The sequence below is a fragment of the Podarcis pityusensis genome (genome assembly GCF_964106645.2).
Source record: "Podarcis pityusensis genome assembly, chromosome: 13".
Classification (NCBI taxonomy): domain Eukaryota; kingdom Metazoa; phylum Chordata; class Lepidosauria; order Squamata; family Lacertidae; genus Podarcis; species Podarcis pityusensis.
In genome coordinates this window covers 35,112,758-35,140,669 of record NC_138038.1, presented here as the reverse complement: position 1 = coordinate 35,140,669, position 27,912 = coordinate 35,112,758, and the positions used below count along the sequence as shown (strand labels likewise).

General features: G+C 47.5%; 1 protein-coding gene across 1 annotated transcript; it reads right to left on the bottom strand.

Annotated features, from left to right (window-relative positions):
* Positions 1–150: 150 nt before the first annotated feature.
* On the bottom strand, positions 151–27,912 carry GYS1 (glycogen synthase 1). Its single transcript, XM_080976151.1, has 17 exons — positions 27,758–27,912; positions 26,456–26,630; positions 20,712–20,893; positions 15,934–16,125; positions 15,523–15,708; positions 14,788–14,932; positions 14,111–14,228; positions 12,636–12,756; positions 11,563–11,669; positions 10,150–10,209; positions 9,830–9,908; positions 9,369–9,482; positions 8,049–8,175; positions 6,489–6,584; positions 5,392–5,555; positions 4,097–4,177; positions 151–2,817 (listed from the first exon to the last, which is right to left on the bottom strand). The coding sequence occupies exons 2-17, from the start codon at positions 26,571–26,573 to the stop codon at positions 2,512–2,514; spliced, it is 2,196 nt and encodes a 731-aa protein (XP_080832277.1). The 5' UTR covers positions 26,574–26,630; positions 27,758–27,912; the 3' UTR covers positions 151–2,511.

Genomic DNA, 27,912 nt, shown 5'->3' with positions numbered 1-27,912 from the left:
CGTGTTCTTCCTCTTCCCACTGAACGCTGAACTTTTGGGTCCTGCATCATTTTGCACTAAAGCACCATCCACCTCCAAAAGGTGATTTTCCTTCTGAAGAAAAGACCCCCTTTCCCATTTCACTTTCATAGCCACTGTGCTGGAACACACTTTTTCAAAGCAAAATTTATTCTTTAAATATTTGAGTTGTGTCTCGCAAGCAGCTTTTGTTCTTTAGAATTGATTCTCCACACCAGGGGGAGTGGGAGGGGGAGAGACGAGAGACCAAAAACAAAAACCTCAAGCATATTTCAACAACCATAAATAAAATCTCTAGGGTTTTCTTTTGGGGGTGGAAGAGACTGGATAAAAGGGTGTTGGCTCATGAGGGACCTTCAACCAAAGGGAGTCCCTTCTCAGTAAGTAGAGTTGGTGAGAAGGGGAGAACTGGCTCATGATCCAAGCATAGGAGGTCAGGCAGTCCATAGGAACAGGGGGCACAATCAGAGGGGGGTATAAATTACCTAGGCCACAGGGAAAGAGGTTTTTTTAAAAGTGATTTTCCTTCCTTGTTGCCAAAGTTGGCAGCAGATGCAGAACTGAAGTGACTCTCGTGTGTGTTGGCATTTTGCTGTACCCACGAGGTAGTCTCTCTTGTGCTGGACAGAATATCCCCGTGCCAACTACAGTTAAATGTCTTACAGCCTTTCAGAAGCATTCCCTCTGCTGCTCTGAACAAATCGGGAACCTGCTTTGGACATGCAGCCCTCCTGCATCATCACTGCCACCCCAGGCTCAGAGTTTGCAACACAGCGGCCCAGAATGTCATAGCATGCTCTGATCTCAACGGCTACGTCCTGTCTTCAAGACCCCCAATATGACAGCCATGGGGGGGGGGCAGGACTTCTCTCCACATATTATAGACAGCAGGGTCACCCTATGAAGAGCAGCTGGGGGCTACAACCAAAGCGCACCCTACAATGCCAGCAGCTTGCCTATCTTCTCAGAGCCTCTGGGGCTCTTAGGGCCATTAAAGAACATGCATGTTTCACAGTGCGCAACCTTCTAAACCTTCCCCTAGAAACAATCGCCACTCAGAACTGCTTGCCCTTTTACAAGGGTGAATGCCAGGCATCCTCTACAGAAGGGGCGATGGCTTTAAGACTGCATTCCTGAAGCAAGAGAAATGTAAGACTACTCTCATTCCACCGTCCTTTGTAAGCAGGCAGTTGGCTCACCCGCTGTGCCCTTCTCCCTCACTAAGGTCAACATGGTACTTAAAAAAAAATCACACAGAATGAATAATATTGCACTTATAATTGTCCCAGAATGTTGAGTGTCCACTAGGAGAAACAGTTCCTGGGCTATGAATATGGCTTCAGAAAGAAAACGTCCCTTTCAGCCGCCCTAGGAAGAAACCTCTGGTCAGTTCTCCTATTCCACTCCAGAGCACAGCCACTTAAGAGTGTTTTATACCACAAAATGAGTTCTAGATTTCTTCCACCCTAGAATGCTGCGCACCTACTCCTCTCCCTTGATCGCTTTAGAAACGAAGGCAATAATACCCCCGGAGCCAGACACATCCTGCAACATGTGGACTACACCACCCTTTAGGATCTCTCCCGACAGCTTCGTTTCCCAAAAGGTCCAGAATTCCTGCCTCTCATATACTAGGGCCTTCCTTTTGAAGGGCTTCACAAATTCCTTGGGAAAAACAAAACCAGAAAGCAGATAAGATACACACCCAATTTATTCAAAATGCATTGTAGTGGGAAAGCCCGCCTCTCTCCTGATAAACAGCACTCTTGAGCAGAGAGGGCCAATGGCTTTTAAAAATACTTCTGGCCTCCTCAAGTTAAAGTTCCAGAACTTTGCTAGTCACACACACACACCGCACCCAACCAACTATTATAAAAAGGATCAGGAACTTACAAGACTATGTCCTCGAACATTCATTTTTTAAAAAAAGGCTGCAGTTCTTCCGAGTCAGTGGCACATCTGGGGGCAACGTTGCTACATCTCTAGACCTCGCACCTATCTAGTCACCGGTTTAGCCATGGGCACCAAAAACCACAACGACCCCTCCTGTGTCCCAGGGGCAGCTCTCCCCTGAGCAGAGAAGGACCCTCACAAACATCACGACAGCTCCTTCCAAAAAGTTGGCGGCACGCTTGTGGGGTGGGGGAACATGCCACCTCACATTCTAGGTCAAGCTGAACACAGGAACGATGCACCTGGTGGTCTAGAGCAGCCATTTCCTTGCCCGTTCCACAGCACGGGCGCCACCGCCTCCCGGCAACTTCCACAACAACCCAATCCAGAGCAGACAGCCTTACACAGATTGGCGTTAGAAACGCGCCAGCCCCGAGACCCTCCTCAGTTCCGGAACATGCTAGAACCCTACTGCACTCCAGGACGGTTTCAGAATCCAGCACCAGAGAACAGCTGACCTATGGGGGTGGGGGGCAAGGTGTGGAAAGGAGCGGGAGGGCGAGCCGGGGCGCAACCGGCCCTCTCTCTCCCCCCCACCAGCTAATTCCTCTCCTCGCTCAGGGAGTTGGTGGGGCTGCTGAGGTCGCTGGGGCTGCTGGGGGTTGGGGTGCTGGCGGTGGAGGAGACGCTCGCTTCGCTGGAGCCCTTCTTGGAGCGCTTGCGCCACTCGGGGACGGTGCCCATCAGCGCCTGGGACTTGATGTTCTGCCGGTCCTTCTCCGCCTCTTCGTCCTCGTCGTAGCGCTCGTCGTCCTCTTCTGTCTCGCTGTGGTGGGGGCTGGAGTGGCGGGAGACGGAGGGGGATGGCGGCACCGAGGCCGGGCGGGGGTAGCGGAAGCCCTCAGCCTGCGGGGGGCGGGGAAACAAAACAGAAACGAGGCATGAGAAAGGGCACAAGAGAGAAGGAATCACGTGACTCCACCCCACCTCCCTCACGGACTGCAATCCCTTGAACCCTGCCTCAATACCCACGTTTTCCATAAAGCTTTTCGCACAATTTTCTAGTTAATTTGCCCTGCCTCAGACTTCCTCAGCCTGGTGCCTTCTGGGGTCGCTGGGCCACAACTCCCCTCACCATTGGCTGCACTGCCTGGGGCGTCTTGTCCAAACCACCAGGAGGGGACCAGTGTGGGTAAGTCTGCCCTGTCACAGCTCTGCCTAAGTAACCTGAATGAATATTTCTTCCCCCTGAGAAATATTAGGCGGCCTGCTCTTTGCAGGAGCCTGCCCTCAAGTGCTGTGCACACAGATGACATCCATATTATCATTATTAAAATAAGCCAACCCCGGTACCCAAATTCCTTTCTACTGGACATAAGAAGAGCCCTGCTGGATCCGGCCAGTGGCCCATCTGGTCCAGCATCCTGTTCTCAGGGGGGCCAACCAAATGCTTGTGGGGAAACCCGCAAGCAGGATTCAAGCTTATATAATAATAAGTTATTATTTATACCCTGCCCATCTGGCTGAGTTTCCCCAGCCACTCTGGGCAGCTCCCAGTCCAGTGTTAAAACAATACAGCATTAAATATTAAAAACTTCCCTAAACAGGGCTGCCTTCAGATGTCTTTTAAAGATAAGATAGCTGCTTATTTCCTTCTCATCTGAAGGGAGGGCGTTCCACAGGGCGGGCGCCACCACTGAGAAGGCTGGTTCCCTGTAACTTGGCTTCTCACAGCGAGGGAACCACCAGAAGGCCCTCGGCACTGGATCTCAGTGTCCGGGCTGAATGATGTGGGTGGAGATGCTCCTTCAGGTATACTGGACTGAGGCCATTTAGGGTTTTAAAGGTCAGCACCAACACTTTGAATTGTGCTTGGAAACATGCACTCCCCTCCTGTGGTTTCCAGACCTTGTACATACATACAAAGCAGGGCTATTTTTCCAGAAAAAGAAGTGCCAGAACTCGCCTTGAACGCCTCCCTTGTTCTCTTATAATGGCAACGGTGCTCACCTGAGAGGTGCTAGAACTTAATTCTGGCTGGGGGAAAAGCCCTGCATACAAGCCTACCGCTGAAGTATGGCCTTGTGCACTAGGGAAGTGGTACCTGCCCCTCCTGGGGTAAAGAGCCCCAAATAAATCAGACTTATGTTCCCCCACCCCTCTCCTTGGCCACGTGGTGCCTTACCGCTGTTGGTTCATGTGGCTCGTAGGTGAAGTTGTCAGGGAATGCCTTTGCTAGTGCCATGTGGCGGGCATACATGTAGTACTGCAAAGGGAGGAAGGAGACAGGGGGAAAAGGGACATTAGAGAGGCTCCCTTATTATACTCCCTTGCAACTTACTTTCTTCCACTGACACCCAAGCTGAAATCATATGTAGGAAACTTGAAACGTACAAACATTTAACGTGTATGTGTTCAGCTCTACGCACGTGGCAAACAATTTTTTTTAAAAAGGGGAAAGGAAGAGGGGTTCCAGGGAAAACGATTTTGGCAATCCCACCTGCCACTGCACACATAATATGCACCACTTTGGCATTACACGTGATTCCTGGAAGGTAACCCTTGCGTTAAGTTGAGAGTCGCCTGTACTCAATTTCTGTATGCGGAGATGTTTTTGTAAGGAGGAGTGCAAGAGCCTCCCACCGCCAGATCAAAATACCAGGCACAGGGCTTGACCACCTCTATGAGAACTAGGCCTCAGAAACACTCATCTGGAAGCCATTTATAAAGTAACAGGTTTGGAGGCTCAGGCATTCTTCATCCTATCTCCAGATGTCACAGAGGCAGTCTAAGGCCCTTGCGCCACACAGCCCTGGGCTGTCCCACGTCTGGTTCTCAGCAGAAGTTAATACTCCTGACCCTTCCTCACTTTTGTCTCCCCTTCCAGCAAGCGCCACAGAAGGCAAGTTAAAAAACACAATAATGATGGCTGGGTTAAGTTTCAAGAGAGGCATTTGGGAAACATGGCCAGAGTTGACCTTTGGCATGAGCACCCTCTGGTGGCAAAGAGGTGAGCTGCAGCATGTGGAGAACTGAAGGAGGCTGCTGAAATGCCAAGGAAGAGCAGGAAAGAGAGATCGCCACAGTGGGGTAAGATACAACAACACATGAAGAAGAGTCTGCAAAATTGGGCCAATGGCCATCTTGTCCAGCATCCTGTTCTCACTGTGGCCAACCAGATGCCTGTGGAAAGCCTGCAAGGTGAGGCTTGGGCACAGCAGCCCTCTGCCCACCTGCGATTCCCAGTATTCAGAGGTATAATGTCTCTGACCATTGAGGCAGAACAAAGCCATTGTGGTTAGTAGGCTTGTCCTTCCTGAATCTGTCCAATCCTCTTTCAAAGCCATCACTGCCTCCTGTGGGAGGGAGTTCCAAAGTTTAACAATATGCTGCACAAAGAAGTGCTTTTTCCTTTATCTGCCCTGGCTCTCCCAACATTCCCAATATGTCCACCCTCCCGCTGCTGCAGGGGAAGCTCACCCTGCCCAGGTATTTCCAGTCTAAGAGGTCAGAGAGCCGCTCTGTGCGGTTTCGCTGGATGATGCGTTGCCGCCGTGTCTGCTGACAGAAGCTGTAGAGGAAAGAGGTCAACTGCGTGCACGACTCGTCCAAGGCCCGGAAACGTCGGTCCAGGATGTAGATCCCTGGTAGATTCAGAAAGAGTTAAAGGACACACGTCACTCTAATCCAATGTGAAGAGCTAAGAATGGATCAAACTGAAGCACAGGCCTGAACTTCCTGTTCCCAAATGAATGGTCATCATTTGAAGCACACAAACACAATACAAATCTGCTCGTTCCCACCCCACGGCCGTCTCTGTGGTACTCTGCCCTATTTGCCCGGAACTGGCAATTTGTGATCAGTCTATATTGCTGGAGCTCAACTGATGTGTGAAGCCTCGGCCTACTATCCCTCAGCCTGAGACGCCACGGGTCATGGGCTCCCAGCATCCTTTGCTCTAATGCGTCTGGTCCCACTGAATTTCCTTTCTCAAGGCCAAAGAACTCTCAGTTCCCTCAACCCTTCGCTCAGTCTGGCTGAATCCTCTTTTTTCCTTAAAAGATGTTTTCAGAATCCTGAGTCAAAAGTCTTTCGCCACAACTCAGTAGTTACTTTTTCCTTCCTTTTCAGGAAATGCCTGAATACCATTTCAGGTAAAATCTGAGTGTCAGACAGGGACAACCAGTTCGGTGTAGTATTGGGTAGAGCTAGTGGTTGGGACTGGGAGACCCACGTTCAAATCCACAATTAGCTGTGAAGTGGGCTATCTGTTCTTTCTCAGCTTAGCCTGCCTCACAGGGTTGTTGCAATGATAAGGTCTAAATTTGTGCATGGGGAACCTTGCATGCTGCCCTGAGCTCCTTGTAACACACACACAAAATCTATCATCTATCTATCTATCTATCTATCTATCTATCTATCTATCTATCTAGGAAACATTAAAATCACATTCCCAGATAAGTCAGTGAGTCTTTCTGGTGTTTGTATCTAGGCGAGGTTTGGCCCATAGGGCCACCGTACTACCCTGTCTGTTTAAGCACACCCAAATGTGCTGGTTCACAGCTCATAACACCAACCGTAGGCAGATGGATCCGCTATATGTTCCTCCATGAAGCAGCCAAAGCCAGAGAGGTTGGTGGAGATGCTGGGGATGCCCATGACAGTGCATTCAGCTGGGAAGAAAGAGAGAGAGAGAGAGAGAGAGAGAGAGAGAGAAGATTTCGGGGTTTAAAAGTCTTTGGGACCTGCTCCAGAAAGTGGTCAGCCAACCCAACCAGCAAAACTCCAATGCGCTTTTTCCTATGGTAACATTAACAAGCTGGAGAAGGTAGCAGCGAGCCTGAAGGGGTTTCTCTTCAGAATTGTCCACAAGATCTGGTTTCAGACTTGCAGAAAAAGCTGCACTTCTCTCACTTAAAACATCATCATCATCATAAACTTTATTGCACTAGCCAAAGGCCATGGCATCATTCACAAAGGGAACAAAAAGAAAGGCAATAAAAACCATAAAAACATCAGGCACTGCAAATACAATAAACCAAACACTTAAAACAGTTATAGTCTTCGTAAGTTTTCATGTTGGGGGAAAGGTCGTAGCTCAGTGGTAGTGCATCTATTATGAATGCAAAAAAGGCCCAAGCTTCAGACTCCGGGATCTCCGCAAAGGGCCACAATGGAAAGCTGCTGTCAGTCAGTGTTGGGTAAACTGGGTCAGATGGGCCACTAGTCTAATTCATTGTAATGCATCTTCTAATGGTTCTACCCTTTAGGCTCAGGACATGATAGAAACAAAATTTCTGGTTTGCCACATCCATCTACTGCTGGGTTTTTTTGGTGGGGAGGAAGAAGTGCTGATCCTTATGTAGCCCAAACAGCACCACCCACACATAAGAGAGAGATATTAACATGCTTGGGGAATCCCAAGTTTTGCAGAAGTAAAAAAAGAAAATTGAGGGTTTTTTTTGGGGGGGGGGGTGGAAAGAAAAAAAACAAAAGATTGAGAAAGGCTCTGTGGTTTGTTGGGTGGAGACTGTAACCTACAATAGCCAGGAATGGCAAAGGGAACACATGCAGAAATGGGTCTTAAGGTGCAGAATTCAGAATAAAGAGAACCTCCGCTTTGCTTTTTCCTGTTTTTTTAAGGAAATGACTGGCATTATTTCAGAAGGACTGAGGCTTCACTGCCCGGCATGGTGCTCTGCGTCTCTTCAGGACAAGCAGAAGCAGAATAAGTTCAGCAAAACAAACACATTTGTTTAACTCCATGGAGGTCTGGCTGCAGTCAACACGTGGACAGGAGGCTGCCTGGTAACCTCATAGACGTGGCCTTGAGTTTCACCATGGAAGAACGGCAAGTTATACACAAACCTGTTCCTTGGCATGCTTGCTGCTCCCCCTGCCCTTTGATTATCTATCTTCCTGGTTGTGAAACTGTTCGTTGCAATAAAAAAAGATAAGTGCCAAGATTAAGCACTTCAGAGCAATGAGGACAAGCTGTTTGTAACCGTGCAGAGCCCCCCCCCCCAAAGGTAATCCATATTTGCAGTATCAGGTTTTGACCACAGAACTTGAGCTCCATCCTTGCACCATTAGGGTTTCTTCACTCTCCCGATTGCCCCCCTCCCAAAGAAGCCTACCTGGCGTGTAGCCCCACGGCTCATAGTAAGAAGGGAAGACCCCCAAATGGCAGCCTCTAACAAACTCCTCATAATCGACAGGAAGGAGAGGACTAGTGGAAGACAGGAATTCGGGATGGAAGATGACCTAGGAAGAGATAAGACACAGTGGCTGGCAGTTCAGTTGCGCAACATCCTGTCCCTGCAGACAAAACTGTTCATATATATTCCAGGGATGGAATTCTAATTAATTCTAACTATTCCCGACCTGGCCAAAGCGATCCATGCGATGGTCATCTCCAGGCTTGACTACTGTAATTCGCTCTACGCAGGGCTGCCCTTGAAGCTGTCCCAGAAACTCCAGCGGGTGCAGAATGCTGCAGCGAGGCTCCTCACGGGGTCTCTGCCATGGGAGCATATTCACCCAGTGCTTTTCAAACTGCACTGGCTCCCGGTAGAGTACAGGGTCAGATTTAAGGTGCTGCTTTTGACCTTTAAAGCCCTTCACGGCCTAGGACCCTCGTACCTACGAGACCGCCTCTCCCGGTATGCCCCACGGAGAGCCTCAAGGTCCATAAATAGCAACACCCTAGTGGTCCCGGGCCCTAAGGAAGTTAGATTGGCTTCAACCAGAGCCAGGGCCTTTTCAACTCTGGCTCCGGCCTGGTGGAACGCTCTGCCTCATGAGACCAGGGCCCTGCAGGATCTGATTTCTTTCCGCAGGGCCTGTAAGACAGAGTCGCTCCGCCTGGCCTTTGGCTTGGAGCCAGTTTGATTCCCTCCCTCCCTCTCTTTCTTTTTTTCTTTCATTCTCCTCCTGCGTTGAGGCTACATTTTATTTTAATGTTGTAATATTTTAATGTTGTATTTTAATTTTGTTTTTAAGTTGTAATCATTCAACTTGTTTTTATTATTGCTTGTAAGCCGCTCTGAGCCCAGCCTTGGTTGGGGAGGGCGGGGTATAAATAAAAAATTATTATTATTATTAACTCACAAACAAGCCCGGGCCCTTACAGGGATGTGAGGTCAGCTCCTCAGGGACCACCATTAAGCAGTCAGGCTCAGAGGAAAGCCACAGCAGAATAAAATAATCCCCACCATCAACACAAAAAAGTATTCGTGTTTGATTTGGGAAAATCTGACACTTGGCAGGTGGCGGAAGAATTTTCTTCATCTTCCCAACTTCACAGACTTTATAGACTGAAGCTTCTGATGACCCTCACTGTGGTGAAACCAGGTTTATTCCTTCCTGTAAGGCAGCCAAGCGCCTCAACTCTTGGCAGCTCCTTAAGGCCCAAGCCTGGCAAACTATCGCAGGTAATCCAGCCTCCTGCCACTTACTTTGACACGGTCAGCGCTGCTGTTGAAGAGGCCGATGCGTCGGATGGTGTTGAGGATGGGGTCGGTGGAATCATCCAGCATGTTGTGGGTGCAGACTGGGGGGAAAGAATGGCGCTGGTTGGGGAGCGGGGGGAAAAAGCCCAGACGCATTAATAGATGTCATTCAAAACCATAAAAACCTTAACAACAACAGCAAAAAAAGATATAGCTTGGCTAAGATATTCCTCATGACCTTTCCAGCCTGGTGTCCTCTTAAAGTTTTGGGCTACAGCTGAATTCTCTCAGTGAATTCAGGAATGCTGATCCAATCACCACCATCCTGCTCAGCTAACATTTTAACTCAAATAACTAAAGAGCCAGGTTTCCTAGAATCCTCTGCTCTAACTCCTCTGGCTCCTTCTCCTCTCCCCTCCGCACATGATGGCCTTATTTCTTATTCTTTTCTGAAAATTCCCTATTACCTGGGTAGCAAAGATGGCTCTCTTCATCATAGTGAAATCTTCTTTGTCCAGCATTTTGTTCATGTCAGGAAGATTCCCCCTGAGGCAGAAGAACAGGTAAGGAAGACCTTAATGGGAATGGATAAAGAAGAGAGGAACTTCACCTCCCCATATTATTTGTCTATATCAGAATCAAGGTTTCCCAAATGCAGAAGGCAAAGAACAGTGTGGGGAGGAGACCCCGAGTCCTCATCCTCTGCAGCCATGGCAACCCAGCCCATTCTCGGGGGTTGAGCCCCTTCCCCACCTCCCTCTTGCCTTCTCACAGGAGACCCACTTACACAAGCAGCGATTCGTAAAGCTTCTTGCCAAATTTCTCCTTAACTGCATTGGCTGTGTCCCTAGATTTAAAACAAAAGGGAGAGAGTGAGAAAAATAATGAACTTAGGGCAGGATTCCTGAAGGCTTCTGAATCAGAAATCAGGACCACGAGGTAAACACAGGGAGAGCGCTGGGGCTATGGGATCCCCCTCGAGTGAGACTTTGTCAGTGAAGGCTAGCAGACTGGAGAACAAAGGTAGATTTCAATATTTTTATTTATTCTAGTATTTGATAATTCTGCCTTCCCCCTGAGGCGCTCCATGCAGCCTCCATGATTCTCCCCCATTCATACTTACAACAACCCTGTGCGGCAGGTTAGACTGAGAGAAACAGTGATCATCAGCACCATTAAGACGGGACTGGGGAACATAACTGCGGCACAGCAGTAAGCAGGCCTGCTGTCAGGCACTCAGAAGGAGCATACGAGGACACACATCCATCACAGCAATGCCCTTTTTTGCCACCACAATTTTTATCATTTACAGCAGAGCTTGTGGGCACTAAATCTCTGCAGTGAATATTTAGATGGAGGAAGACATCTTCCTGATGTCACCTGGTAAGCTGAGGGAACAAAGTGGAGCACAGTCGGTGGAAGAAGATTGGAAAAAGTTTAAAGACTAGTTATAGAAATATTGTAAAATTAAGGAATGTTAGAAAAATGTTGGAATGAAATTACATGGCTTTAGTAGAAAGGTCATAAGGAATTAAGTATAAATAGATTAATAGAAAATTAAAGGAAAAGTATGGTAAGAATGTGTTAAGATAATTATAGAACAGAAAACAGAGTAAGATGGAAAGGAATTGCTGAAACAAATAATAGAAGTGGAATACAAAAAGGGAGGTGTGAGGAAGTCGCTGGAAATAAGTGAATGAAATATAAGATATTGAAAATGTTTGAGGTGTTTTTAAATTGTTTTTGCCAATTTTTGCTTGATTTGTTTTTCGCATTGTTTTTTCTTTCTTTTTTCTTTTTTTCTGTGTTTGTAGTGTTGTGTTGGAAATTTTGAAAAAGTAATAAATATCATTAAAAAAAAAAAGTGGAGCACAGCAATGGAGGAGGCATCAGGCTGAAGCGGCATGGCGTGCATGTGGTGGTGGAGGCCCAGAAGACATTTTGCCCAGAGCCCCCTCAAACGTGGCAGCCCTCCTGAGTCTGGCCCAAGACCAGCCAGTGAGTTTCATGACTGTGTGGAGATTTGAACCTGGGTCCCTCCAGTCCTAGGCCAGCACTAACCACTACGCCACACTGGCTCTTCTGCCTCTTGGAAAGGGAGGGAGAGGCCTAGCGGCTTCTGAAGCAGGGGATGTTATGTGTACTGTGGCTCTTGATCTCCTCAGGGAGCCTCTGGGTGTCCTGTGAGAAGGGAACTCACCACAGCTGCTTGCGGACCGCCTGGCCTTTGAGAGTCTCAACGTTGAAGTTGTTGGTCCGGGCTGGCATGATGAAGAAGGCCACCACTGTGGTCTGGCTGCCGTTGACCTGTGAGGAGAGAAGGCGAATAGGGTAGGTCACCCACGGCTTGCGCTTCCTGCTTTCTCCACACGGGGGGCAAGCTGTATCACCTGCTTCTCTCACATATGCCATTACCTCCCATCAGTGCTATTTTCCTAGAAAAAGAGGTGCTGGAACTCACCACAAACGCCTCTCTTGTTCTCTTATTAATGGCAATGGCGCCCACCTGAGAGGTGCTGGAACAGAGTTCCATAAAGATCCGGCTGGGGAAAAGCCCTGCCTCCCATCTCCACAACAACTGTGAACATGGAAAGGAATTCCAGAAGGTTGACTTTTCTTCCCAGAATTCTCAAAAGCAGGCACACCAACACAAGTGCACACTCCTCTTTTGTTCCCCCTGTTTGTACACACATCCCACGCCATTCTGGGATCATAGTTTCCCCTCAAAGTGCATGGTTCCATTCAAGGCAGGCCTGTCAGAGGTCATAACTTGTGGAAATGCTGCCTCTGACTGATGCCTGGTTAACGTTGACCCGTGACTGGGTCTTCTAAGAGGTGGAGGTTCCCTGCTTATGGAATGCTCTCTCTAGTGTGGTGCATCTGTCTTGATCATTACTGGTTTTCAGGAGAAATTCAAAAACATTCAGGAGAAACTGAAAAAAACAGGCTGAGAGATACTGTTCCTGGCAACTGGGAAATTAGCAACTGTAAGGGCATGTTATTGTTTTTCATGTTTTTGGTAGTTTTTATATGCTTTAAGTATTTATTTTGTTTTAAATTGTATCGTTTTCACTTTTCGATGTTTGCTGTCCTTTGCAATGAAGGGTGGGGTAGAAATTTAGAAACAAAACAATGGTTTGTATTTGCTGTCAATGATGCTGAAGGCTAGCAGTTACTAATGTAATAGCTAGGCCCAAATCCTACAAGCCACATCCCTCCCCCTCCCCCTCGTCCTACTGGATTGCCCACCTCAGCCCCTGTTTTTCTGCTTACCCTCAGCAGGTAGTTGAGTCGGGCCAAAGCTTCCAAGAAAATATCAGCCCCTTTGTTGGAATATTCATAGCGCCCGGCAATGAAGAAGAAAATGGTCTTGTCGAGGTTGAAGTCCAGGTGCCTAGAGAATAAGAAGGCACTTCGTGAAAAAATGCTTTCTGTTATTGTCCACCACTCATCAGTTTCACTGGATGGCCCTGGGCATTTTAAGAGAGGGAGAAAAACCTAGGCAGGTTTACACAAAGGCAAGCCCCAGTAGGTTCAATAGGACTTCCTTCTTAGTACCTGCATCCTTTAAACAACAGCCACTCCTCACCCTCCAGCAGGGGGAACTGCTTTTAAAATGAGAGAAACTTCCAAGTGTATGTGTGTTTAGGGGCACAGGTCAGCTGCTGAAAGGGAGAAAAGTACACACACATACGCAAACACAAAACTAGTAGAAGACCTTTACATGAGCCTTAGTGGCTCTTTGGAACTCAGCCAAGGTGTATTATTCATTAAATTGCCTTTATTTATTATTATTATTACTACTACTACTACTATTTTAGGAAACTAGACACCATCCAAATGATCAAAATCACAAAACTATCAATGGAAGCTCTACCTTCAGGCTTACAACGTAATTTAGAAAAGGAAGAAAGAAAAAAGGGAGGAGGAGGTGAAGGAGAAAAGCAAGGAAGGAAGAAGATGAAAGTGCCCAAGGATGTAATAACTGAGAAGGCAGGTAAGAACAAAGCAAGATTGGGGGGGACGGGACCAATGGAGGTTTCTCTCAATGTAGCAGGCCCAACTCTGTGGAATTTCCTCCCCTTTAGGAATCAGGCAGGCACTGCCTCTGCTATGTTTCAGGCACCAGGTTAAAACTGTCTTATTCCAGGAGGCCTTTGCACCATGAATGTTGTTCTGCTCTCTGAAGTTTTCATCTATGTTTAAAATTTTGCATACTGTACTCTTTTTTTTTTTTGGTATGCCATTTAGAGACACATGGTGAAATGCGGGGTATACTTAAAAAAAAATGTATATTTTTAGGCCACCAATGAAACTTCTGAGAGAGCACTCGCCCCCCTTTCTTTAAAAAGGAAGAGCCCTCTAATTCCACTTCCTGCCTCTCTGAATGTGAACTACTGTATAACAAGGATTAAGACCGTATGAGGATAAATGAGGCAAAGGGTAGTTTCTGGCTCCGCTCCCCCCCCCCCCCATAAAAACTTTTATATTTCAACCATAGCTGTCAACTTTTCCCTTTTCTTGCAAGGAATCCTATTCGGAATAAGGGAATTTCCCTTAAAAAAAGGGAAACATTGACAGCTATGATTTCAACCCAACTGCATTCTCCCTAGATTGATCGCCACTACCTCCTTCCTTTTCCTATCCAGAGAAACTCACCTTCCTGGGGCAACTGAACTGACTGACAAGGCACTGAGAAGGCAAAGCAAAGCCAAGCCAGGCCTTGCAGTGGGCCCACAAAGACTCACCCATAGAAGTGTCCTCGGACAAACTCCTGGATACGAGCTTTGCTCTGGGCATGGAGGTTCTGGAATTCATGCATGGCAGAGAATTTCTTGACATTCAGTCCGTTGGGAGTCACGATATCTGGATATGTTGGGGGTGAAGAACAGAGCAAAGCAGAGAAAAGGTAGAAGCAGAATTTTATTTTTTTCCTCTAAAGATCATCAGTAACCTGACAAACACTCGAAAGCTACCCACAAATGTACCAAAAAAACAAGAGTCACAGCAACAAGACAATGTTTCAGGTTTGTTCCATGCTGTTTATTTTTATTTTTAAATCTGCACTTTCTGAAAAGGTGATTTACAGCTCTGGAAAAGGAAGAGGGTGCAGCCAATCAGTGCTGACACAACCCCCTTTGGTTACTATGGCATCCTCAGACTCACACACACACACACACACACACACACACACACACACATCAGTGCCTGCCAAAAACCCCCCAACCCCTCTCAATTTTTAACTGAGCTTAAAAAAAAAAAGGTTGAGGGGTTGCCCTATTGGTTGCATGTTGCCTGCTTTGTTTTAACTATTTAATTATATCCTGTATTTTTATTGTGTAAACTGCCCTGAGATCTTCGGATGAAGGGCGATATAATAATAATAAGTTCTGAAGACTGAGGACCCCTGCCTAACGCCACTCACCAGGCTTCCGCTTTAACAGGTGTTCAGCTTCCACGGCTGTGATCTGGGAGACGGTGGTGAAGACGTGGGTGCAGTGGACAGCAGCCCTCTCCATGCAGTATCGGTGGTAGATCTGCCGGTCCCCAGCCTCCTTGTCCACATTAAACTAAAGAGGAAGGTGATATAGCAAAACTGAACCAAAACCACGGGACCTGGCATTGCGACGCCTTAGGAACGGAAGAGGGCAGAAAGTACTCAAGCAAAACAAATTCCACGCAGCACCCACAATAAGAGAAGTATTCACAGGCTGCGGTGCAGAATCATGTTTTCCTGGCAGTGAAAACATCGCTGTTTTGAATGGTGGAGAAAATGTGATCTCCTCAGACCCTGCCTTGAGGAACAGTGTCTGGATTTTGTGCGATGACTGCACATTTTTTTTCTGACTAGGACACTCACTGAAAAGGCCTTGGGGATGATGGACCTCTGAGAAGAGAGTGAGATTATGAGAGCTGGATTTTGTGACTTTTGAGTAAGGAAGCGGAGAACCAGGGAATTTCTGGGGCAAACCAGGAACCTAGTAGGGGTTCAAGGGGGAAGATTCTTGAATCCTGGGCTATTTAAGAGCAGACCAGGAGCCTTACGATGACAGCCTGGGGTTTGCAGAAGAAGAAAACCAGAGGTTTCAGCATCGCCTCCTCCGAACCCCACAGCTCCCTGCCTCAATCGCCTTTCCCTCCTGGCCTCCACAAGACTCACTTTCTGCAGGTTGTTGTAGAAGTCCACGCTGCCCGCACACAGGTATCGGCCAAGCAAGGTGGCGTGCGTGGTGAAGATGGTAGCCACCGGAAGCTTCCGGATTCGGCAGAGGAAGAGACCAACTCCAGACAACCATTCGTGGAAATGGCCGATGATGAAAGGCTTCTCCTCACATTGTGCAGCAAACTGTAGAAAAAGGCACGAACAGAGAGTAAGGCCTGTGTGTGCACTGAGGATGTTGCTGGGACCATATCTCCCCGTCATCCCTGGTCACTGGCTGTGTGAGCTGCAGCTAATGGGAGTTGGAGTCCAACAACATCTGGCAGGGCAGTAAGTCCTTCATCTCCAGAGAAAAGAGGAGAAGGGAAAGGGAGGGAGCCGATATGATGTGGAAGAAGCGCATTTTCTTACCTCCCCCATAAACCAGGCTGTGAGGAAGCCAAAGAGCACGGCGTCGTTGGCCTCTCGGTCGTACCAGGGAATCCCGATGGAGCAGCTTTCCCAGAGCTCTGTCTTCCAGCGGTCCAAGCTCCAGGCAGTTGCCCCGATATCAATGAGGATAACATACGGACCTCCCTCAATCAGCCAGCGGCCAAAATAAACCTGGATAGGTGTTATATGTGCAGCAGGTTAGCCGATTGCAGGTAGGTGCGGACTTGCACACAGTAAAATGCGACTCCTCCCCATTATCTAGTCAAGTTCCCCTCAGTAAAATGCAACCATTGCAGCATGGGTTTTGAATTTCAACATGCAAACTTGAAATATTTCAGCTTTGTTCCCAGTTCAAAAGCTCCAATTCAAAACGCTGGGCTTCAGGCTAATGAATAGATTTTTAGAGCCTAAGCATAGTATTGTTTGGAGCAAAATCCTGAATATTTGTGCGTGCACGCAGATTTTGGGATGGAACAACCTATTTTAAAAGGGCTGAGGAGAGAAGGAAAGAGAGAAGTGGGCAGGGAATTAGAATTACGCAGAAAGAAAATTATTTGCACTGGGCAGGCAGATCACACTCAAAACTCCACCTTATATCTCTGAGCTTCAGCAGATGATGCCTGTAACATGTTAAAACCTTTCCTTTCCTTGTCAAGAGGCCTAGGAACTTGCTTCAGATTTTTATGAGGAAGTTAAAATGCTTGGAGGCCCAAACTCTAAACTAGGCCATCAAATTCTTCACAGAATTGAACAAGAGGCAGTCTTGGACTACAACTCCCATCAGCCCTCTGCACAAGAGTTCTGCCAAGCCGCTTTGCAACACAGGCCTTACAGCCTCTCAACTCTGGTGAGCAGCCTCCAAGCTCTTGCCTTCCTTTGTGGAAGAACCCAAGGAGCAAAGGCTTCCATTTTTAACCCAGATTGCTCTTCCCACCAGTCCCTTCCCTCTGCCCCTCCATCCCGGCATCTTCCCTCTTCTTGAACTCAGTGGGCCTCAGTGTCATTTGTCGCTCTCAACCGGCTTCACGAGGCAGAGTGTGTTGTGTATGTGCATGTCTAATTTTAGCCTGCGGTTCATATTACGCCCCCCCACCTCCATTTTGTGAAAGGTCTCGCCTGCCTGGTGTTGTTCTTCTCAGAGTTGCCCAAAATAACTGCCTGGACAGAAATGCCCAGCTGCCTTCGTGGTCAGGGATAGGGTGGTTAGCAACAAAGAATAATAATTACTTCTATTAGTTGCTTTCTTATAATTTTTGAAACCATTTGCATGAACCCAGCTGTGTTGGGAGAAAAGCAGATGGTGCTGAACAGGATCTTATGGGGAAGAATTAAACACTGATTGTTCTGATCAAACTGATTGTTCTGTCACAGCAAGGTTTTCAGCAGATAGGAGCTTAGAAACTTGAAAGTCCTGAAAGAGCCAGAACTCAACTCACTTCTCTCCTCATTTTGCCACACACTCTGCCCTGACCACATCTTTACTCTCTCTTGGCCCAGTAAGTTTCTGAGCACGATTCAAAGTGTTGGTGCTGACCTTTAAAGCCCTAAACAGTCTCAGACCAGTATACCTGAAGGAGCATCTCCACTCCCATATTCCAGCCTGGACATTGAGATCCAGCTCCGAGGGCCTTCTGGCAGTTCCCTCACTGCAAGACATGAAGCACAGGGAACCAGCAGAGGGCCTTTTCGGTAGTGGCACCCACCTGGTGGAACGCCCTTCCATCAGATGTCAAGGAAATAAACAACTACAGTGGTACATCGGTTTAAGAACAGTCCTGTTTACGAACGATTCTGTTTATGAACGCCGCAAAATCGGAAGTAGCATTTGCAAACTTTACCTCGATCTACAAATGGAAACTGAACATAAGGATACCAGTGGCAGGAGGCCTCATTAGGGAAAGCTGGCCTCGGTTTAAAAATGGATTTGGTTTAAGAACCGACTTCCGGAACAGATTAAGTTTGTAAACCGAGGTACCACTATACTTATAGACTTTTAGAAGACATCTGAAGGCAGTCTTGTTCAGGACAGTTTTTAATGGTTGATGTTGTATTGTGCTTTTAATATTTTGTTGGGAGCTGCCCAGAATGGCTGGGGCAAGCCAGTCAAACAGGCGTCATATATATAAATACAAACTTCATTCCAGGTCTGGCCAAACCACAGTTCAGAGCATCCCCAGCCACCATGACTACAGTTTAGTATTCCTGCTTTTAAAAAAAATGAGACGTCTTTAGAATTCCAATTTTCCAGTTAATCACAAATACCTAAAAGAGGGTGGTGATGTCACCAGTCAGGTAGGCAGTTTGAGAATCAAGCTCCTATCCTACCAGATTTTTTTTAAAGTAGCATAACTATGGGGAGAAGGACAGGCCTAGAAATCAAGTCCTATGACGGGGTGGGGAATCTTGGTCAGCCCAAGGGCCACATTTCCTTCAGGGGGGACGGGCCCATGCCAGCAGTGGGCTGGGCCTGAAGCAAAAGTGAGAGGAGCAATCAAGTTTCAGCTTTGTACACTAGGCTAGTTTCCACACACACTCAGAAACCCCTCTCTCTCCTCCATCCAGGGAAGCAAGATGCATTATCAGAGCTCAAAGATGCATTCCAGGAGGGTGCGAAGCTCATAAGGTGTGCGAATGAAGAGGCGGCCTGGAGGCCACTTTCTGCCCCTGGCCCCAAGGCTACAAGAATTAGAAATCCTATGGACACAGTATGCTTAAAGGACCCTCAAGATGTGAAAAGTGACTTGTGCCTGTCTCCTGTAGACTGAGAGACAGCATCCAAGATCAGAGTCGCCAGAGAGTGAGGAAGGGCCCTGCATGCCACCAAAACAGTTCAAAGCAGGCAAGGGGGAGAGGGGGAGAAGGAGAGGGAGTTGCCCAGCTAGTAGACAACTCCTGCAGGCAAAGGCTGGGCACTTCTTAAGTGGGAGCTTAGGTAAGAGTGGGCAGTAGTGAACAGGACTGCCAGCTGTGGGCTAAAAGAAACCCACAAACCTTGATGAAAGCAGCTTAATTATTTCTCTTTCACTTCTGGACTTTGGCTTAACAAAACATTTTAAATACCTGCAGTGCCCTCCCCAGAAGCAGGCATGTTACATCCACCGTATGGAAGTTGCCAAGAATGGTGTCTATGTGACAGCACCTCCAAAGCTAAGAGTTGTAATGTAAACAGATCAGACCAAGGCATCCCGTTATCAGCAGCGAGTGACCATTCAGATGCTTCAAGTAAGCTCACATGCAAGGCGGCAACAGACCTTTCTGCCCTGTAAGATCTGGGTCTCTAAAAAGATAGGTCTCATTTAGTTGTTGTGGCTTAGTGGTCTCTCCTCCTCCTTAGATTTACCTAAAACTATCCAAGCCAGGATATTCCATCGCATCTTGCAGCAGATAATTCCACTGGTTAATCGTGTGCTAATTGAAGGAGGACTTCTCTTTTGTCTGTCCTGAATCCCCTATAAATTGCACTGCTTACTATGGGGGTCCTCCCAGTTTTGTGGACAGCCGTCAATGCCAGCAGCAGCTGCCACAAGGAATGTGCAATGAAAGCGCAGAGCAGCTCCACAATGTTTGGGGGATGAACACAAAGAGTATCTTTCTCTGTGTTATGCCCCAGCTGTTGACCCCTGGTGCAATAAAAACTGTACCTGTAATTTTAAGGATAAAATCACTTAAAATTTGTGCTAGAGATTTCTGCATTATAATGTTAGATTCAGGCATGACCCAGAGAGGCAAACGAGACCCCAACTGATAGCTATTTGGACTGCTTGGATTCCACAATTCTGCCCAAGTGTAGATAAAATAAAGAGCTTAGTACTGGGTGCAAAATTCAGCATCCTGATGGGTTCTGCTTTTATTTACAGTGGTACCTCTAGTTGAGTTCCACTCTTGTTACAAACTTTCAGCTTACGAATGCGCATGCGCATGTACAGAAGTGCTTGATCATGCCGCACACATGTGCGGAAGAGGTGCTCTAGTTGTGGACTCTTCGGGGTGCAAACAGCACCCCGAAATGGATTAAGTCCGCAACTATAGGTATCACTGTATTTTAAAATAAGTGTCTTGCACTTAGGGGTGTGAAATGGCCCACTCTGCCACTGGAATGGGGGGGGGGGTGCGACAAGCAATACACTCCAAATAAAGAAAAAGAGGAATAAGGATGCGATTAGAGGAAATGAAAAGACCCTTATTTTAGACCAGGGAACCTCATGTAGAGAGACGTTAACCACAAACAATGGTGGCAAAGCAGGTTCTAGACTGTGCCACTTCAGACTGCAGAAAGGGGCTCACAAGAACTTCACAAGTGCTTCATCGGATTTTTATTTTTTTTAAGTCCTGCAAAATTAAATTGGATGTATCCTAGGCATGCCAGCTTCCTATATGTAGGAATGTTACTTTTTTCCGTGGGGGAGCAATTCTGTCTTGTCGGCTCCCATCTGTGGTCTGAAAAGGCACAGTACTGAAAGTCACATGACAGTCACAGTCACATGACACTCCCTCTGTTAGGAAGAAAGGAAGATGCTTTATATCAGGTCAAACCTCTTGTTCATCTAGCCCAATATGTGCTACTCTGACCAGCTCTTCAGGGTCTCAGGAAGACGTCTGTCCTGACACCTGCTGCCTGATTCTTTTAATTAGAGATTAACCTGGCACCATCTGCATGCACAGCATGTGCTCTACCACCGAGCTGCAGTCTCTGCCTCAAAGGAAGGTGAGGTGCTGCTGCAAGAATTTGGCCTCCCCCCCCCCCCCCGGTTTCTTACCTTGCATCCTTTTGCGTTCATGGAGTCAATGGTGCGGCGGATGGCAGGGTTGGGCGGCTCTATGAGCTCTACCTGTGTGCGGACATTCAGCTCCAGGTAAGGCCCAATCAGGAAGTAATTCTCTCCCCACTCATCCAGTGTAATCTTGGCTTTGGTCTGGATAACCGTGTAGATCCCACCAACTGAAGGGAGAGAAGATGTGGCATTAGTTGACCCCCTATAGGCTGGTACCCACCTGCTCCCAGACATCAATGCGGTCAAGCACAAAGAGGGAGTTTCGTCCACTTTCAGGGGTCTTGGCATTGGGTTGGCTTGTGACCATAGGATGCTGAATGTGAAAATTATCAGTGGTAGATTGAGGAGAGGCTGAAAGGAAGCACTTCTTCACACGATGTAAAGTTACGGGATTCGCTAAGACATGATATAGGGATGGCTGGTGGCTTTCAAACATGGATAGAGAAGTTCATAGATTCAGAGTTGAGTAGGATCTCAAAGGTCACCTAGTTTAACCCCCTGCCAATGCAGAAAATCCACTGCTTCAGCATCCCTCCTTAGCTTCAACCTCTGCTTTAAAAACTCCTAGTGAAGGAGAGTTCTCCAGAAGCAGCTTTTATTTGAAATCCCCTTTCTTGTAATTCGAATGTTAGATTTTCGGTTGCACCCACCCAAGCAACAGATTTGCTCTATCATCTATGTAACAGCACTTCAAATATTTGAAAATGGCTATCGTATCGGTTCTTAATCATCTCTTCTTCAGGCTAAGCAGTTCATGGAGGATAGGTCTATTCGTGGCAATTAGTCACAATGGGTATATCCAGTTTGAACATTCATTCCACAATGGAGGACAACAAGAAGGGAGGGGCATTTTTTCAGGCTCTTGCGTAGGATTCCCAGAAACACCTGCCTGGCTACTGCAGGAACTAGGATGCTGGACCAGGCAGGTCTTTAGATCTGATCCAGCAGAATTCTTCCTGTACTCCTGTGGTTGTACTGCTTGGATGTTCCTCGGTGAACCTACTTCAGTGCTTTACAGTAACCTACTAACACTATTTCCCTTCGATAGGAAAAGCCCTTGTGCAATGCAACAGCCTACTTTCGCTAGATCCTTAATCAGAAATGGAAGCATTCCAACATTAAGTCAGAAACATTAAGGGGAGGTTGGCTCGTGCATGCTCCCAATGGATGTCTGTGGCACAGCACAACAATTTCCACATGTGAACTGCAGGTCGAGTAGAATGGTTCTCAGTAGGGGCAGCTCACGTTTGGCTCCAAATCATCATTGAGAAAGGATAAATCATGGTGAGGAACATGAATTCGTGGATGCCATAGAGATGCACTTACTTAAACAGTGCCATAAGCAGAAGTAAGTAGGTTAGGACTACACAACTGTTTAAGTTACATCTACTTAGGTTTAGGTACAGATATTAGGGTAGGGATGGGAATCCTATGGCTATTCAGATGTTGCTGGACTACATCTTCCATAATCCCCAATCTGTGGCCGTGCTGGCTGGGGCTGATGGGAACAGGAGTCCAACAGCATCTCAAGGGCACAGGTTCCCCATTCCTGCAGTAGGGTAGTGCTACACTTCCATAGCAATGTCTGAGGCAGAATTCATTCAGGGGTGGTGAACAAGCAGCTACACGATGCACACCTCTTCTGAATGGGTTCCCATTTCAACATTATAACTGAAGAACACATACAGAAAGGAAGCTTTGAGATACCCTTGCGTCTGCTCACCAAGGCTTTTGGGGTTCTGGGATTTGCCAAGGAAAACTGGAATGATGCAAGCTCCACCCCAGCAGCCTAGGAGATGCGCAGATCAAACCTTTAGGTCTTTCAGTTTGGAGTTGCCCCAAAGTACTTCACTCTGACTCTGCAGATCCGAGAAAATTAAGGAGGCCATACAATCTTGCTCCAAGATTCCTGGCACTAATTGTTCTCTTATAACCAGTTAGGCGCCAGTTCTCTTCCTGGAAAGAGCACGAACTCTGCCATCACTTGCAAGCCACTTCGCCTACCTATGGTCCTGGCTGCCTCTGTCAAATGTGCATCTCATCTTGGCTCGCTGCATCCCTTTCCAAGCTAGTAAATCGAAAAGAAGGGAGGAAAACCACCTACATGAATAATGTAGGTGAAAAGGCTTGGCCAGAAAATCAGCACTGCAGGATACAAGGGCCTGGGGCATCACTTCTATAAGGAGCAGGTGCCATTTTGGGGCTGGATAAATGCAGGCATCTCACATGGAATTTATGGGTGCACTGCTGCTCAATTTGGCCTCAGGCAAGACCTCAGCTGGATGGCTGCAAACTGAGGGCCCTGAAGGACAATGCTGACCAATGTCATCCTGTACACTACCTGGACAACCGAGGTGCCCTAAACATAAGAAGAGTCCTGCATTCTGTTCAGTGGCTCAACCAGTTGGTTGTGGGAATCTTGCAAGCACAGCCTGATCACAAAAACAATCTCCCCTCTTGTGGGTTCCAGAAACTGGTATTTAGAAGAGAAAGAGCATTGCCTCCATCCCAGCTACTAGACATTGATAGCTCTGATGCTTATGTGCCTTGAACAACCCCAGTTTCATTCATCCCCATGACCATGATGCCAAGGCACTGTGTTCTGTATTCATTACTCCACAAATATATGCAAGCCCTACTTTGAGATAATGGAAGAAGTACTTAATATTGATACACCTTCCAGACTTTCAGGAGCTGATTTGCTCCAATATTCTTCTGGCACATGCTTCCTAGTAACTCCAAGCTGCGATCTTATACGGTACAATTGCTGTATTTCAGAGTGTACTAGGACATAAATATGTATATATTAACTAGGGTCTGCCACCCCTGCTCATTCCACTTCCCAATCCCTTTGGCCAAATACCATTCCCCTACACCCAGAACAACAACCCCCTCCCTTTATATCTCACCCCAGTCCCTCACTTATCCTGCCCCTCAGCTTCCCCCTCCCCTCCTACCCCACCCCATAGAGCAGCTTGCTAAACCGCTATGTGAAGGTGTGCTTAAGGGGGAGGGGGAGGTCCTTCACACAGAGATTTAGCCAATTTCACTGTGCCTCTGATGGTGCCTCCCCTCCCCTCCCCCCACCCCATCCACCTATCACCCCCACACTTGCTTGCTTGGCTGCCTGCTATTCACCAGATAGAAGTTGTCAAGGCTGCCTACATGACAACAGCATTACCATTTTATGCATATAGGAAGGGACACATGCACACAAAGAATTTCATAGGATACATTCAGATACAAATTCCAACTATGTTTTACAAAATCACAGTGCAACACTACGCCTGAAAGCAAGTCCCACTTATGCTCAGGTTACACATGCATAGGACTGCAGTCTTTGGCAGATTTCAGTTTCTAAGACCTGCCTCCTCTCAGATCCCCAAGGATCTTGGTGGAAGCAACTGTTTAAAAAACAACAACACACCAACAAAACAGTTAAGGCAAAATGCAGTTATGTAAAACGGTAGATAAAAAGCCATTAAAACTGCTTCAGCCTGCTTAGTCCAGTGTGTCAAAAGCCTGTCCTAAACAAATTCCAGAATTGCTCAGGATCCATCATTAGCTACCACGTGCCTTTGTCGTCTGGCTCTGCTGCATTGGTGACATGGCTTGTGCTTGATCTAATAGTCACAATGGAGACCATCTTCCATTGAATGTCCTAAAAAAACAGCAGGCTTTGCAAGTTAAAACTAGCATCTTGAATGGTGTCCAAAAGACAATGTGGAGCCGGGACTGATGCTATAGCACAACTGTAACATTTTCTTGGCAACCCACCCACCATCAGAAGATAGGCCTCCAAATTCTATATCCAATGGAAGTTTCCCAGAAAGTCATCTAAAACAGCCCCTTCTTGAATATACCATCTTCAGATACAAGACCTGGGATGCTGAGGTTTTTTTTAAAATGGGAAAGGAACTTGGACTACAAAAGGGAAGAAACGAATAGTGTACCTTCAGTAGCAACTCACATATTAAAGAAACATTACTGCCGTTTCCTGATATGTAACCATTAAAACCAAAGGCACACAGGAAAGAGAGAATAGACTAGGTTAATGTGACAGGGGCAGGCGGAGAAAGGAAGTACATGATGCAGAAGTTCAATTCCCCAACAAACAGAAGTTGCAACAGGCTCTTAATAGTTACCATGCTTTGAGCAGATGTTGCTTTACATGTTTATAATCCCGTGAAGACTAGTAGCTTGATTTTGCTTCAAAACCGAAGTGAGGTTTTTGTTCCTAGGCAGCATGATTCCAGGTGAGGTGGCTGAATCATAACACTGGATAGGGAAGGTTCTGACCTGACATTCAGAAGCAGCCACCCTCCTGCTTCTAAACAGTTGCCTATTTATACAAGGACGCAGCAACTTCAAGGACTATGTGACATTTCAAGAGGTTCCTTATGCAACAGAACGGTGTGTGGGGTTGTGTGTGTGTGTATGTTGAGTGTAACCTGTGTGTGTGCGTGCGTGCATGAACATGGGGAGGTTGAGTGTAACCTTTCTGTGTTGGTAATATAGCTGGGGCATGCAAGGCACGTGCTCAAACTCTGGGGAAGAAGCCAGGAGAACTTTAACCTCCCAAAGGGTCGTGTCCTTAACAGCGCACATGGGAACAGGTCCTCCGGGATAGTGACAGCGCTGGCAAGTGTCCAGGATCGAAAGGAGTCGCCATCGAAGCCCACTGCCCCTTGTCCAAGCAGCACCACAGCTGCATCCCTTCAACATCATTGCACCCCATGTTAATCACTTTATAGCCTGCCAAAAGAGCACCAGGACTTCTGAAGCAAGACACATGGCAACTGATTCAACCAGAGGGCACACTGGGTGATCATTCTACATTCTGACAGCTGACTGCACTGGGAGCACTCAGAATAACGGGGCACTACAGCCGCCCATCAACCCATATTGCATTAACATAAAAGGGGAGGCTTTATAGCTAGGAGGAGCCATGCACAGTCATAGGAGGAATAAGGCCTAAGCTACTTCCCAGACCTGTTGATTGCAAGGAAGAAACACAGAGGTCCATTATAGGAGGAAGGGGAACCCCAGAGAAAAGAGGATCCCTGACTTTCAGCTTCCTTTCCTCCGACACCACTGTTCCCCAAACAAGTGCCCTCCAGATGTTTTGGACACCAGCTCCCATCAACAAAGTAAATGGTCAGGGGTGATGGGAGCTCAGGTCCGACAACATCTAGAGGACATCAGGCTGTGGGAAGGATACCTTTACCCTTTCCAGCAGGAATGGGGAACCAATGGCCCTCTAGAATGATATTCCTGGACTGCAACTCCCATCATCCCTGGCCAGCGTGGCTAATTGCCAGGGATGGTGGGAAATGTAGTCCAACAACATCTAGAGGACTGCAAGCCTGCCACTCCTGCTTTAACGTCTAGGCCAGGGTTCCCCAAACTTGGGTCTCCAGCTGTTTTTGGACTACAGTTCCCATAATCCCTGACCACTGGTCCTGCTGGCTAGGGGTGATGAGAGTTGTAGTCCAACTGGTGGAGGCTATTGGCTTTCAGGACTCAACATTACTTTGCTTACAAATATCTCAGCAAGGCGTGTTCCCAGTCCCCCCTTATGCTCACCCACTAGTCCCAATTCTGCAACACCCCCACCAAAGAAAAGAACCTCAGGCATTCCGGTTTCCACTTGCCAACCTGCTCGAGCCCATCAAACACCACCATTTTCCTTAAAAAAAGAAGAAGCCTGAAAAGACATTACATCTTACCTTTATTGGCCACTTCCCAGGCCACCTCAAAAAGGATGGCATTTTCTAGGTCGAGTTCATCATCCCAGTCCTCCAATCCTGTCAGGGAGGTCACTGAGAGGCTGCGGGCAAGTGGCATGGTGCCCCAGGGGTTGAAAGTGAGGACAAGGGGTTTCGGGGGAGGTCTAGGTCTAGCCTGGAGGAATCAGAAAAAGGAGGTCATGTTCTATTATCTATTATTATATCTATTGTTCTACTATTCTATCATGCCTGGAAGGGTCTCTGTAACTGGTGAGAATTCTAAGCATCCAGTTCTCTCAATGTACTTAAATAAAACCCCTTCCTCCTCAGATCCTAGAATTGTAGAGTTGGGGCAATCTAGTCCAAGCCCCTTAAATGCAGGAATCCTTTTCAACCCTCCTTTTTTCCACCTCAGACTACTTGGGAGTCCTGGCTCCCAGCCCACCTTCTCTAAACCATTATAAACCAAGTTTTTGTCTCTGCGTTTGCCCCCCACCCCACCCCCGTTTTGCTTCTAAGGAACCCAGGAGTCCAAGTTTCTGCCTCCTCTCCACCACCACCACCCCTTGATCTTTTCGAAGGCTTGCATTTAGTCTTGAGTAACAGCAACAGCTGAAGGAGGGGAAAGGGTAAGATGGGAGGTCTGCCGGGAGCTTTCCGACTGCAACATTTAAGAGGTGGCAGGGCGGATGGGTGCATTTTAGAGAAGCTTGAAAGGAAGACTGCATAGAAATCTTCTGTATCTAAGTAGGAAGGAACAGGGGTCCCGATTTTTCCCCCTTAGCAATAGCGAGAGGGAACCTAGGCGAAGAGAAGGCGGAGTGCAGGCCTCGCTTACTCTGCAGGAGACTCTGGACAGCAGGCTTGGGATCCTTCCGGGAAGCGCGGAAAAGACTAGAATATAAGGAGGAACGTAGCGATCCTTTAAGAATCTTGCTAAGAACAGGGTGGGGGAAAGGAGAGCCTATTAGATTTGGGATCGCAGGCCTGTGGGAGCAGAGGTACAAGATTTGTTCCTCAGAGGTATTGGGCGAGGGCTGTGCAAGTATAGGGAGGGCGAAAGAGAAGGAAGGAAGGGAGAAGTAACTGTCGCAGGAATTGTGTGTGTGTGTGTGTGTGTGTGTGTGTGTGTGTGTAAAGCATGTAGTCCGGTTCCCATTGGGAATCGGGGGGAGCAAGAAGAGCTAGATACAGCATGAAATGAAAAGAGTCCTAGGTATAGTTATGAATAAAGCTGGGTCCCTGGCGATTAAAGGAAAGGGGGATCCTCGGGAGCGCCCGGGGGAATCCGGCTGTGCTTACCTTTCTGCAGCTGAGGACAAACTACTTGCTCGCTCCCCCGCACCTCTTCCCCCTCCCCTCCAGACCCTCCTGCTCAGAGGCCACACCCCTCAGTGGGCGGGGCCACGGCCCAAGCCGGACTCGCCCCCCTCGACAGGGGCAGCTTTCTCATGCCT